Source organism: Aythya fuligula, chromosome 9 (assembly GCF_009819795.1).
Source record: "Aythya fuligula isolate bAytFul2 chromosome 9, bAytFul2.pri, whole genome shotgun sequence".
Classification (NCBI taxonomy): domain Eukaryota; kingdom Metazoa; phylum Chordata; class Aves; order Anseriformes; family Anatidae; genus Aythya; species Aythya fuligula.
The window spans coordinates 3,637,234-3,650,709 of NC_045567.1; the positions used below are offsets into that span (position 1 = coordinate 3,637,234).

Here is a 13,476-nt window from a genome sequence, read left to right on the forward strand (position 1 = left end):
TGAGGATCTAAATGAATTTATTGGCGTCAGATGGCAGAGAAGACATAATATTCTGTCCATTTTAACTGAGCTAATTTGTCATTTCCACATAAGCATGACTACCTTCATCCTCTTTATTTGTACAGCTGTCCTGAGACTGTAATGCTGTGGTAGTCACATTGGATGGGCACAAATAATAGATGTGATAATAGATGTTATGACATGGTATCAGTTTGGTCTTAACAAAGCTCCCAGTCATTATCAGTCTTTGAGCTGAAAGAAAGAGAGACAATCCACCAGCTTCACATGGCATGCTAAAGTTGTATCAGCTGTCAAACCTATTGTGAATTCTGGATTCAGTGACTGTGTTTTATGACTTCACTACCTCCTGCTGAAGACATAAACCATGGAGTCAATTAAATTCATAGCTTAGCAACTAGAGAAGGCATTTTGTCAGCCTAAAGGACCATATATCCTGGAAGTGTTTATTGCTTATGAGGGTCAGTTACCATCATAAGGTTTCTCACCTTTTTTCTGAGTACTCTGAAAATCATGTTTCTTCAACTGTCCAAAAGGATATATCATCTGAAAAATTTCTCAACTATTGGCTGCAGAGTGTACACGTTAATTAAAAATATTAAAGTTGCTGCAGAAACATGTTGTCAGCAAAATGCATTGTTAGGACCAAGGCATCAGAACATTAGCGAGAAATATCTTGTCCTTTTTTTTTTTTTGCTCTAGTACTCAGAATTGTGCTATAATTAAAATGGTTGTCCAGTCTTTTTTTTTATCAAGTATTAAGAGTCTGTCATAGCTGCTTTAAAAGGTACTTCAATGAATAAATTCAGTTTTAGAACAGAGGATGTGCAAGGCACTGCCAACAGACTGTCTGCAATTGCCCATACAAGCAAATATTCAAATAATACCCAGAGTCCTTAATGTCCATTCATTGTTAACAAAAATGTAGAATCAGCAGATTTTAATACTTGTAGCTCTTAATTTCCTTAATATTGTATACTTCAAATTCTGCTATCAAAAAATTATAACAACTGTTGCTGAAGACAAAATGCTGATTCTGCTCTGGAATTTTTGCAAGTGACTTCATTGGAAACAAAGTCACGGTTTAAGTGAGGGGTGCCAGTAATGACAAACAGAACACAAGGTGTATGAGGATACTCTTTCAGATAGTCCTCCACTATCCTTGTAGGACTTATTTTCTTTTCCTAGCCTCTAGACTAAATTATTTTTCATAGTTTTAGTGCCCTGAGGTTTAGAGAAAAAAAAAGATGGTTTAAGGCCCTGCTTGCAATTTGTGAGAAATATTATGTTCAGACAGATTCAGTCTACACTCAGCAGAATGGAATTTGGTTCTATCACTTCAACATAATTTGATGCCTGGAGCTAACATACATGTCTACAGCCACCTTTGATTTCTATCCTTTTGTTTTTCCTAAATCCATTCATAGAAATGAATATATGGTTTGTCATTTCTGTGAATGGAGATTGTACTGAAACATCGTTTACTGCCCTCAAGTGGTCTTAAAGCCATAGCCTTATAGCCTTTTTTTTTTTTTTTTTCTGGAAAGCATGGGGATCCATTTTGCTCTCTTTTTAAATGATGTGGTATAACTGATGGACTAACTCTGAAATAAAGCAAAACGCTCTTAAAACAACTTATAGCAAAACTGTTATGTTGATATATAATGAAAAATATGAATAACGTTATGATGAAAAAATGAGTAACGAAGACCATTATGTAGGCTTTGTAGGATGAAAGTGCAGACAGCTCATATGTGAAATGTTTGACTAGAAACCTTATTTTACTTAGCACTGAGTCTGTGATTTAATAGTTGTTAAGTAGCACAGAACAAAAACCAAAACAACTCCATACCAACGCTATAAACTAAGAAATCCAGTTGTTTTGTAAGGCAGAGTGTTTTTACTTGAAAATATGGATTACCTTGGAAAACTTCATAGAAACACATAGAGATGATCTGTATGATACTACAGGTGCAGATATTGAATTTAGAGCTGTGTATAAATAAGTGACATTCTGCAGCCTCCTAAACATTTGTAACTCAATCTATTCAAATTTATTCTTTCTGTAAATGCATTTGCTAATAACTATCATTTTTTCCTATGGGAAACTTCACACCTATTATATAAGGCATTAAAATCTGAGAGTGATGATAAAAGATATGTGAGCTAGAAAAACTTAAGATAATGAATATATAATGTGGCTTGAAAGAGAGAGGGAACTCTCTTGATTTGTTCTAATGTCTACAAAGCCCTTTTGTCTAAAATGAGCCAACACTTATTGGCAAAAATATGATGCTCAGTAGAGTCTTGTTCTTGCAGAAGGAGTTACACTGATAGACCCAGGAGAACTTGCAATTTATCCCAGATATCTTGGAGAGGTAGTGCTGGACACCTGATGAAGATGAAAAGAAATTATCACGTTGACCAAATTGTTAAATTTGAAACTTCTGTTCCTATAGCATCTAATGCATGGAACAGATCTGCTGCCTGTACTGTAAGCTGTTTTGAATGATAACATTGTAAGCTTTGTTTTATCCATACAGTCATCTGCAAAATGCTGCCTATTGTGAGGTTTACAGTATTATTCACTGGCTTATTTGGACTCTTTTCAGGGTCAGCCTGGTGAGCTGGGAGCTCAAGGTCCAATTGGATCCTTGGGATCTGCAGGACCAGCCGGTCTGCCAGGGGAAAAAGGACAGAGAGGTGAGAATGGGCAGCCTGGGCCAGCTGGAGAAAAAGGTGATAAGGTAGGAAACATCATAGACATATCTTTTGGATATATACAATATATATTGTTAAATGCTAACAAGTAAAACAGAACCTGCATGATTAGAAAGCATTTGCCAAACTACCCTCTTGCTCACCCAAAATTCTCATTGAAATCAATTACGGCTTTCTTTGGAAAAAGTATTTCAGGGATTATTTTTCCCTTTGGATTGAGAATTTAGAATTCTCAGAAGAAAAAAATGAAAAAGATCAAGTTTCTGATTAGTATATATCGTGTCATCCTCCTTAACCTCAGAGGACTGTGGGAGGAATGCAGAGGAATGGGGAATAGGGAGGAATGGAGGGAGGAGCAAGGCGGTTTTAAAAGCACCGAACACTAAATATAATTTTACTGCCATTTACGGAGTATAAACTGCAGTTCAGGTCTGTATCGTTCATAGCTGTGCAATCCATGTACTTAGCTCTTTGTACTTTATATTAATTTTAATGGTCTAATTTCACATCTTAGTGGATGATTAAAATCACTAAGGCAAGTGTCTAATAGGTGAGATATAAGCCCTGTAAATAGAAATTGTGCTACAGGTATTATCAAAACAGGAACAGGTCATGAAATTAAGTACAGAATAATGTTGTAAATTATAGTCAACTTTCACTTTGTGTATTTATAGTTGTTGGAGAAAGAATGAATATGAGAAATAGACATTTGTCCTGTTACATGAGTACCTGTTGGCTAGTCTGATACTAAGCCTTTTGTGAGATATTTATTTCTGATAATAATTAAGGCTTTGATTCATATTTCAAACAAGCATTTATTGTTTGTCAATATATAATATTTATTTAGTTAGTTAGTCACTTCTTCTAAAGAGTTAATGACGTCAGCAACTTTGTTTTTTTTATGTCACCTGTTTTTAGGGCCCAACTGGAGTCCCAGGATTTCCTGGTCTAGATGGTGTTCCTGTACGTATTGAATGAATATTGCTATAGAAAATCATGGTTTCTATAAAGTCAAAGCAAGTCTTCTGATAGAATAATACACTTAATAAATTGTTTGGTTTTATATCCATCCATTCTTATTGTACTACCTCAGAATTACATATGTTGCAAAAATGTTAAGTAGCCAGGATAACATTGACTGTGTTTAGTACTTATATCAAATTGCACAAAATCTCAGTGAGGTAAGTAAATCATTTCCATGGGGGAGAGGGGCAGTGAAGATAGAGACTAACCCAAGTCTACCCGCATGTGGTAGGATTAAAAACAGTGAGTTTGTTTTCTTAGGCTCTGTAATATGCTATAGCCTGCGTGCTGCATTATTTACATCTCTGAAATCTCGGCAAGTTATCTCAAATTGTATATTGTTTTCTGTTCAAACTTTTTTTTTTTTTTTTCCCCATAGTCCTTTTGCAGGGAAATAAATAAATCAAAAAATCAATCACTGAATTTTACCTGAATAGAGACTGAAGTAGTAAAGTGAGTCCTACATATATAAGCATTTGATGATACATTTTTCTGAATGTGGTTTTCAGTATGGAAATGGGTGTGGTAAAAGAAAAATAGTATCTCTTAGATGTAGTATTTTGAAAAATGTTTTTTATAACTAAATTCTTATGCTGTTATTAGTTTCATATGGATCAAACAAAGTTAAAATGCTATATTTTTAAAGTGAAAACAGAACTAGAAACTGAGTGGGTATCTTAGCATCTGCTTGTCAGCTGTCCAAACTTGACAATGGGACTATTACCAGAGTGTACAATGTAGAGTTCATGGGGCCAAAATCTAGCACTCCCAAGAAATGTATAACTTTTTGATGAAAAACGTTAATCGGAAAAAGTGTCCGCAAATTGGGTTGAAGTGCCTTAAAGATAAGAAGAAAGTAAAATTGGCAAGAACATTTCAGGCAAATGGCCAGGATACTTTCCTGATTATTTTTCAGAACCAAAAATACTCACTGCTTATATTGCCTACTATCTAACTTGAAGTAGAACTAAACTTTATCTTTACATTGGTTAAGTCTTGCTATGTTGGAAAATTCCTTCCTCAATTCTGGAATATAGTCATTCTCTGTGATTACTTTATACTTGAGTTAAGCTGTATCTTCTTTTTCATCATTTTATCCTATCAATTAAAAAATATGAGGCTGTTTCAGATGACCTTTGTGTATGCCCTTTAGAAATAGTAAAATTACATCATGTGTTCCTAGACAGGATGACTTTTCTTTACGGCCACAGGAAAGGTTATAGTTAAAGAGCTGGAGTCTGCTTTCCCTGAGAAAATAGCACATTAGTTATTGATTCAAATGGGAGTTCAGTCTGGCCCTCTACCCAGTGCTGTCCCTGTCATATTTGTGATGCATCAAAGAACAACATGTTAAAAAGGTGAGGATTTTTCACTTCTTATCACACAAAAAAACATGTATATAGAGAGAGATCACAAAATCACTAGAAAACATTTCTAGTGTAAAGAGGATGAAGCTGGGAGCACTGTGAGATGTCCTCTGTTTCAGTTCTGTGATATTTGTTCCTGAATTGTTTTGTTAATTTAAAAACTAGTTTTCTGTGTATCATGGCATGTCTCTAATAAAAAGTAAACTGTCTTTCAGGGATTACCAGGAAGTGAAGGACCCAGGGGCAAACGTGGTGTAGATGGCTGCAATGGCTCAAGAGGCGATCCAGGATTTCCAGGCGAAAATGGATACATTGGACCTAGAGGTCCTAGTGTATGTTAAAGGCATTCCTATTGGCTGTTATTCTTGCATGTCTGCATTTCCTTTGCAAGCTAATAGCTCTTTAAATGAAAGGATTTTACACTGTGGCACTAGCTTTCTACTTGACAGTGAAGTTCCAGGCACCTTCTATTCTTGCTAAGGTTAAAAGGAATGAAGAACACTTGATGCCTTGGTGGATTAAGTTTGAGCTTGAATGTGAAATAAGTTCCTATAACCTTTAAGTATATATGTCTAGCTTGAGAGTTAAATTCTACTTTGTTTCCCTGGTACTTAACCACACCAAAGCTAGTACCATTTTATGGAAGCAAAACTGCGAAGGAGTACCCTGAAAACATACCATTTATTACTGCTTGAAACTTCATGAAAGCCTTAATAGTAGGAACACACCTGAGATGAGTTAGCAGTCAATCAGTGGAAGTTTCAACAAGTCCTGTAATATTTTAAGATTTTTTAGTGTTAGATCACAAAAATGTACTAGTAGGTCTCTTCCAAAATCATTCTCTTACAGTTTCACATGTCTCTTTTTAGCTATCTACTCACGATCACTCTGTGCACACCTAATCTTGCCTCGTTGTTTATCTGTATACATGGAGATAATTTCAGTTGAAATTGTTACTTTCATATTGTTCACTTTTCCTGTTAAAATTGAAAGCATTTTAAAATTGTTTAAATAGTCAGATTAGCAGTGATTTTCTAATGAAGATAAAACACAGATTCATATCAGTAAGGGATATAACTTATTGTAGCTCCAGAGAAGTTTTGCTGAACAGATGTAGTCACCAGTTTTTGAGCTTTTGTGGAAACAATTTTTACTTGTCAGTAATTAATAATATGTCCTTAGTTGGTCTGAGTGCTTCCCTTTCTAAATAAAACAGTAAAAAGCAGTGCAATTTACATGAAAAGTTGAATGTGTTTAGTAGGAGTTAAATAAGATGCTGATTCAGACATATGCAAACAATGAGGGGGGGTGTGAAGACATTACCAAATTTTATCAATTAGAAAAAACATACAGTTCAAGTGTTGGACCTGTAGTAAATACTGTCAAACACACAATCTGATAAAAAACCTGCTAATAACCTCATTTTTTATACCTCTCAAGGTAACCCATTACACTCCAAATGGTAAAATGGTTTCAGCTGTATTACATTTACCTGTGTTTTCCTACTTATGGCTTTCAAAATGGAGTTTTGCCTTTAATAATTAGACAAATGACATAAAAGAAAAATGAGACATGGGACAAACTGCAGCATAAACCCTCCCAGTTCCAGGAGCATGCTTTTTGTTAGGCCTAGAAAAGTATTTGCAACCTACAAAGAAAAGGGTACAACAGGCATGTAGCCTTGGATATCCACACTAAAATCCAATGCAAATTAATTTGGCTATCCAGAAAAACAAGACATGGTAACCATATTTGCTTGAGCGCAAGAATGCTACTCCAACCTCAGTGTGGATTGCCTGTTTTTAAATCAATTTTCTTGCACCAAGTACCAACTTGACTATATATTACAGCTAATATTGTTATGTTACTTGTTACTTATAACATAATCTTGTATAATTTTATATAGCACTGTGTACATATTCCTCAGCTTTACTTCATTTACCTTACCAATAAATTAAAAAAATAGATTCATTTCTATTTGCAAGTTCTTACTTAAGTCAGTTAATAAACTGAATCTAATTAAGATTTTTTATTACACAAGAGTTGACATGTAAAATAAGGAAAGACAAGCATAACTTCTGAGATGCTTAATGTGCTCCCTAGCAGCTGCTGTGTGACCTGTAAATGTCATCCCATCTACTGTAGGTATATCCAGCTGCAGGCAGCTGTAACTCTTATTCTATCATTCTAGGGATAACTACTTTCCCTGTTTCATTCTGACTTCAGGATTTGAACAGCCAGTGGATAATATCAGGAAACCAGTAAAGTTTTAAAGTGGTTAAACTCCATGGAAAACAGTAACCCAGTTTATTGAAATCAATAGTTAAGTGGTTATGGACTTCAGTTAAATTGTACCTGGTATGTCAGGATTTCAAAGGAGAAAATATCAGAAATAATGTCTTAATATATTTGTTCTTCAGATATATACGTATTATGCTGTTAACAGTCAATTGAACGTTACAGTTAAATTTTGAAAAAGTGGTCATCTGCTCTTGCTAACTCATACTGAGGTTTTGAGGGTGTTATGATATGCCAGGTTATACAAAGGACTTCACAGCAAGAACCACAAGAACTTTATTTTTAAAAATAAATATGACCTATAGGTGTGTGTGTGTGTATTTCTTTTTTGTAGACTGTGAAACATATTTGCTAATACGTGGAAATGTTGAATATTGTGCATGTAACACAGTCCATACTCCCAGCTTTTTAACTTTATGCAGAAACACACTAGATCCTTCTAAATCACAGCGTGGACTTTTGGAGAAGGCAGTGTATGTAATACTTAAAGCCACTGACTCACTGAAAGAAAATGTAATGTTGATATACTTCATTCTAAAGGCAAAATCTGTGAAAATTGTAGAATATTGAAGTAGCCAAGAGCTAAGGAAATGCTCAGAGCAGGAGTCAGAATCTATGAGGAGTTGTTTTGCTCAGCTTTCCAGAAGAAAACTTCACATTTAAGGGTCTTGTAAGATAAAAGAGCTGCAACATGCTAAAACAGTTATGGTGTTTCTAGTGGATTACCTAGTGGCATATGGACACCAGGAAAGTACAGCCTAACATAAAAGATTTTTTTTTCTTCATTATAGGGAAATCCAGGGCAAAAAGGAGAAAAAGGAAATTCAGTGTTTGTATCACATTTTGGAAAAGGACCCCCAGTAAGTATCTGATTGTGAAAAAAAACATATCTTGTAGGAAAAAATGTATGGCAAATTTAATTGTGTGAAAACATTGTTTGTGAAGCTTGTTGCAAACACAAATTAAAAGCAAATATACAACTGGAACAGATAGATTGAAATCTTAAAAACTATAAAATTTAGAGAACTCCGATAACAATTTGAAGTCAACACTTGTGATACTTCCTTTGCTAAATGATTGTCATTACAGGGAGAGAGGGGTGATCCTGGACCCCCTGGCATTCCTGTAAGTACAGTTGGTGGATTCTATACATGCTTTTTGCCTTGAAGATCTTTCAAATTTTCCTTCTTAATAAAATAAAGCAATACCGGGGTTTCTCCTTGCCTGCCTTAAATAGCAAAATTCCAGAATAAAGTCTAACAAACATCGATCCCCTGTTGTCAGCCTCCACAACCAGTTCATGGTGGCTGCATTGTACCCACCTGCATTGTGGTTTGTGTGCAGGCAATCACTGTGCATCAAGCAGTTGTCACTCTTTATGTATTCAGTTTGCAAAACGTTTTTTCCTTGAAATTCAAGACTTCACAGGAGAGATGTAGAAATGTGACACCTTCTTCAGTGGTATCTGGTGGGTCTGCCAAGAAATATGTAGCACATGACCACATTTTTTTGCCATTAAAACATGTAAGAAGAAGAGTTTAACTTCATTGTTGAGCTCTTACAGACTTTCACTCGTTTGACTTTGGTTCCTCTTCTTATGCTTGTCAACAAAGTATGCACTGATGAGTTGTTTCAAATCCCCATACTATATGTAGCACAGTTACTAGCACAGTATTCTTTTAACTATTAATAATATATCATTGTATTGACATGTGCCTGTACAGTATTATCCAGAAACTGGTGCTGAGCTGCCCTAGTGACAGTGAGGTTTCAGGTATGGTATACCTTCAAGCAAGGAATACCTGGGTGGAGCACCACTAGTCCAAGTGATGCAGGCATTTTGGAGAAACTAGTTTTGTGAAGAAAATGGTAAACTCTTGGTATTTTCACCAACAGGCCTTTTGCCATCTTTTTCAGGGTCCTAGAGGGTCAAGAGGTACAACAGGCCCACGTGGATACCCAGGCCAACCAGGCTTACCTGTAAGATCACCGTGGTTTTACAGCCTTGCATTTTCAGATTTGTGTAAATTCTTGTTTACATGTTTTAGAACTTGCCTTAGAGAGAATCAAAGCCTAGAGGTAATTTTTGAGGCAGCTGATAAAAAGAGAGATGTTTGCTGTACCTTACTGGTTTTGAAGTATAGCATATGTTGTTTCATTCCATGCCTGTGTTAACCTGAAGCATCCTGGCAGTCTGTGGTCATGGGGGAATGCTGCTAGTGTTCCCTCCTTATTTCCGATATTTCCCTTGTGAAACAGAAAAGTGGGGAGCCAGAGTTGAGCCCTCCTGAAAGCAGTGACTATGATAAGTAAATTGCACTTTGGGATAGGAACATCCCAAGAGGAAATTCTGCCTCTAGGTGATACTGGCAAGTAGAGGTAATTTTCAAAGCAAAGTTCTCTCTCTAAATCAGACATATTAACTTGTCTTCACTCTCTTTTAAAGGGTATTCCAGGTTACCCTGGTTTGCCAGGTGAACAGGTAGGCAATGACTTTTCCTGAAGTTCTTAGTGAACCAATAGATTAATTAATAGAGATATTTGAAATGTCCTTCATGGCTATTTGTTACCAAATTTTTCAGAAGAGTTACTTGATTAAATTATCATGTCAACGTTTTCTAATTACTTTCAAACTATGCACTTCTTTTTTTCTTTGTCATCTAGGGAAATCCAGGTATTGGAGTAGATGGACAAAAGGGGGAGCCGGTAAGAAAAAAGTACTATTAAATATGTTATTACTATTGTAGAATTAGAAGTATACCCTAAGAACCACAGTAATACCTTTGCAGTAATAGTGTCTGTACTAGGTCAGTTCCTGAATGTAATCTCTTGCTGTGTTCAGTAGCAGATGCCAGGGAAAGAGTGTAAGAAAAGAACAAGCACAATGTTTCCTCTCCCAGTCTCTCCCTGGTAGCATACCAAGGATTTACAGAATCAAAGTGGAATATTTGATTTTTCTTCTGTGAATGTTTCCAGTCACGTTTTAGAATTGGTGTAAATTTCTAACATGCACAAGGTGTTGGTTTGGAGCATGACAGACTGTATGTGCACACAACCATCCTGTAACCATCTCCACAGCAGACTTGGAGCAGGAGCCATGAGTACAGGGTTCTCATTTATTTCCTTACTTGTAACATTATCTTTAATGAGTGATGAGAATAGAATGGTTATTAAGATTGTGAGCCATACTTATCAGCGAAGACTGTGGAGAGGCTTACAGATCTCAGTACAAACCCTTCTTTACCTATAGGCATTAGTACAAGTATGTGCTCCATAAGTACAAAAATATGTAGTGCTGTAGTACAACAGAAAAACATGCTGAGTCTCACTGAAAGCTGCATGGAACAGAACATCTTTCTGTATACCTTTCACTTCCACAGGGCGATGTTGGACTTCCTGGACCACCTGGGTCACCATTGTTAGTTGGACCTCCTGGAGCTCAGCTGTTTAAAGGAGAAAAGGTGTTAATTGTCTTCACATTTAACCGTAATCAACTTGGCAAGTACAATCCTGTGATGTAATTTTTGTAAGGATGGCATAAACAGCCTGTCTTGATGAAAAAAGGAGCTACTGCCCTTGCTTTGGTTTTCATTACTTCGCATCATTAGTAAATCATATTTCAGGCAAATCTTTGCATTTCAAGCAAAGATTATTACTTCAGTATTGAATCTCTTTTGTGGCTCTTCAGTAAGGCTTTTATTTTTCAGATCTTTGGCATATTCTCTTTGAGATTTATCTAGTGTAATGTTTTGAGCTGTCAACCTTAATCCTTTTAGGGTGCTCTGTTGATATGAAAATAAGGGTGATTTTGTTTATTTTTAATGCAAAATCCTTTTATTGTATTTCTTCAGTGATACACCTACTGTAGCTACAACTGTATACCTTAAAGCATTAGAATGCATGTTAAAAAAGGAATTGCAAATCTTGCGTTTTGGAGACCCCTGTGTTGTCGTCTCTGTGTTTCTCAAGTCTGATTTGCAGGAATACAGAAATGAAAATGTGAATTTCAACATTGCCAGCCCCACAGCCTCAACTCAGGGAACTAATAGATTTCATGTACTGGATCTTAGGTTTTCATTATGGAAAGGGCTGCTATGTAGAGCTGTATGAGAAAGAAGGAAAGAAGCACAAGAATCTGTATAAACTCCACGTTACTGCTGAGTGTGACTTAGGACATTGTGCAACACGACGTGATTGTGACCATGTAATGCACCACGTATCCCGTTCAGACTGGAGCTGTGTGCAAAGGCATAGATTTATATATGTGAAAACTTGCATCAAACTAGTAGAGCCACAGACAAAAAAGAACTACTCATACATGTCTGTAGGAACAAAGTCCCAATTAGCATGTCTCTGCAATTGAAAAGATACATCTATCTCAGTCCATAGTCATTGTGCTGGTTTGACAATGTGTTAACAAATAAAAATCAGTAACTAATTATTTTTCTTGTTTCCTTCTGCCTGGTACACCTAGGAGAACAGGCCCAGTAGCATTTTAATAGTTGTAATTCAGAACAGGACTTTAAAATGTTAAATGACACATAAGTATGTCCTCTGTAGTAACATATACAAAAACTTTTCCTGCATACACAGGGCCAAAAAGGACTACCCGGAATAACAGGATACCGAGGACCGCGTGGACCCAAAGTAAGTAATGCAATTTTTTTTTTTTCAATGATGCTGGTGAAGTCCTGTTATTTTTAAGTTAATATTTTAAAGCACGAGGTCATAGAAGACATAACAGCACTTAATCACCACCTATATCAGTGTGAAAGCAAAAATATTTCAAAACCCTTTCAAAATCATTTCAAAAACCTCTCCCAGTCTGTTTTATACCTACCTATCAGATGTTGCCTGGCTGTGAAAGGTCAGTGTTGTTTCCAGTTGGACTGTTGACACAAGTGACTGGGACTGTGAAGAAAACAGAAGAACGTATTATTTTTTCTCAAGGAGAGAAATTGAGAAGATATGTTTGTGTTCTTTATGGGGCATATGTCTCTTTCCCTAAGTTTGTAAGGGAAAGACTTTACCTTCAGATTCTGGGTGTCCTCGAGCGTAGACAAAGCAGAGACACCTGTCTGAAGAAAGAGTTGCTGTTTGTAGTCTCCTCTAGCTTTGCTTTTCTTTCTGTCAGTATAATTTGCTTAAACGCTGATATGCCACTAAGGAGTTCCTGAATGCTGAGCAGAAACAGTCACAGAAAGGATAGATTTGGAGGGGAGAAATCCACAGACAGGAAACTACCAGATCTCAGAAAAAAATAGAAGATAACAGAAGATAACAAAAGAATGAAGCTAGTTTATGTTACACACTTATTTAACTTCATAGGCAGAACAGAAGAAGCAAGAAGTCTGAACATCACATTTCTGAGTTCAAAGTCTAGCACTTTTTCAGGAAGTCATTTTCCATCATAACCAGACTACTGTTACTTAGCACTGGAAAAGGAGACAAACCCCATCCTTTTATATAAGATTTACTTTGAAAAATGTGGGATTTATATGGTTGTTCTACTATTGTACAACCTACAGAGCTGTACTTGTTGGTAATTGTACACTTGTTAGTTACAAGCAGGAATTGAGGAATTGTGTGATGGTGCCCAAAAGGTGCCCACAGCCCCAAAAATTTCAAACTGCTGAAAGCACTTTAAGGTTGGAGAAGAGATCATGCAGGGTTCTTGAATAACGGAAGCTATGAAGACACTACTGTGGTAGTACTGTATGAACTAAGTCCCAATGGTTGACCCTAGCAAGCGAAACAAGATCCATTAATCTAATATATACATAAACAAATAAACATGCACTTAAAATAAATTTTATGCCTAAGCATAAAATTTTATGCTTAACCAAGCGGTTTGTTTAAACTGAGTGTTTTGAATGCTCCAGGGTATACCTGGGAGAGGAGAAAAGGGTGAAAAAGGCATTGCTGGATTCCCCGGATTGCGGGTAAGGAAGTTCCAGAATAAATTATTTTGCAAATTCACTATAATTCGATTCATAAAATATTTGTTGGTTTAAGTATGTATTTCCAAACAAGATTTTTCTTTTCTTTT

General features: G+C 36.1%; 1 protein-coding gene across 1 annotated transcript in view; it reads left to right on the plus strand.

Moving 5' to 3' along the window:
- LOC116492768 (collagen alpha-4(IV) chain-like) overlaps positions 1 to 13,476 on the plus strand; it is a 68,531-nt gene that overhangs the window by 14,017 nt on the left and 41,038 nt on the right. The window contains exons 5-15 of the mRNA XM_032193741.1: positions 2,631 to 2,765; positions 3,658 to 3,702; positions 5,345 to 5,461; positions 8,219 to 8,287; positions 8,517 to 8,552; positions 9,345 to 9,407; positions 9,874 to 9,909; positions 10,092 to 10,133; positions 10,808 to 10,888; positions 12,021 to 12,074; positions 13,310 to 13,369. Of these exons, the coding sequence (XP_032049632.1) occupies positions 2,631 to 2,765; positions 3,658 to 3,702; positions 5,345 to 5,461; positions 8,219 to 8,287; positions 8,517 to 8,552; positions 9,345 to 9,407; positions 9,874 to 9,909; positions 10,092 to 10,133; positions 10,808 to 10,888; positions 12,021 to 12,074; positions 13,310 to 13,369 (738 nt within the window). The remainder of the gene's footprint in view (positions 1 to 2,630; positions 2,766 to 3,657; positions 3,703 to 5,344; positions 5,462 to 8,218; positions 8,288 to 8,516; positions 8,553 to 9,344; positions 9,408 to 9,873; positions 9,910 to 10,091; positions 10,134 to 10,807; positions 10,889 to 12,020; positions 12,075 to 13,309; positions 13,370 to 13,476) is intronic.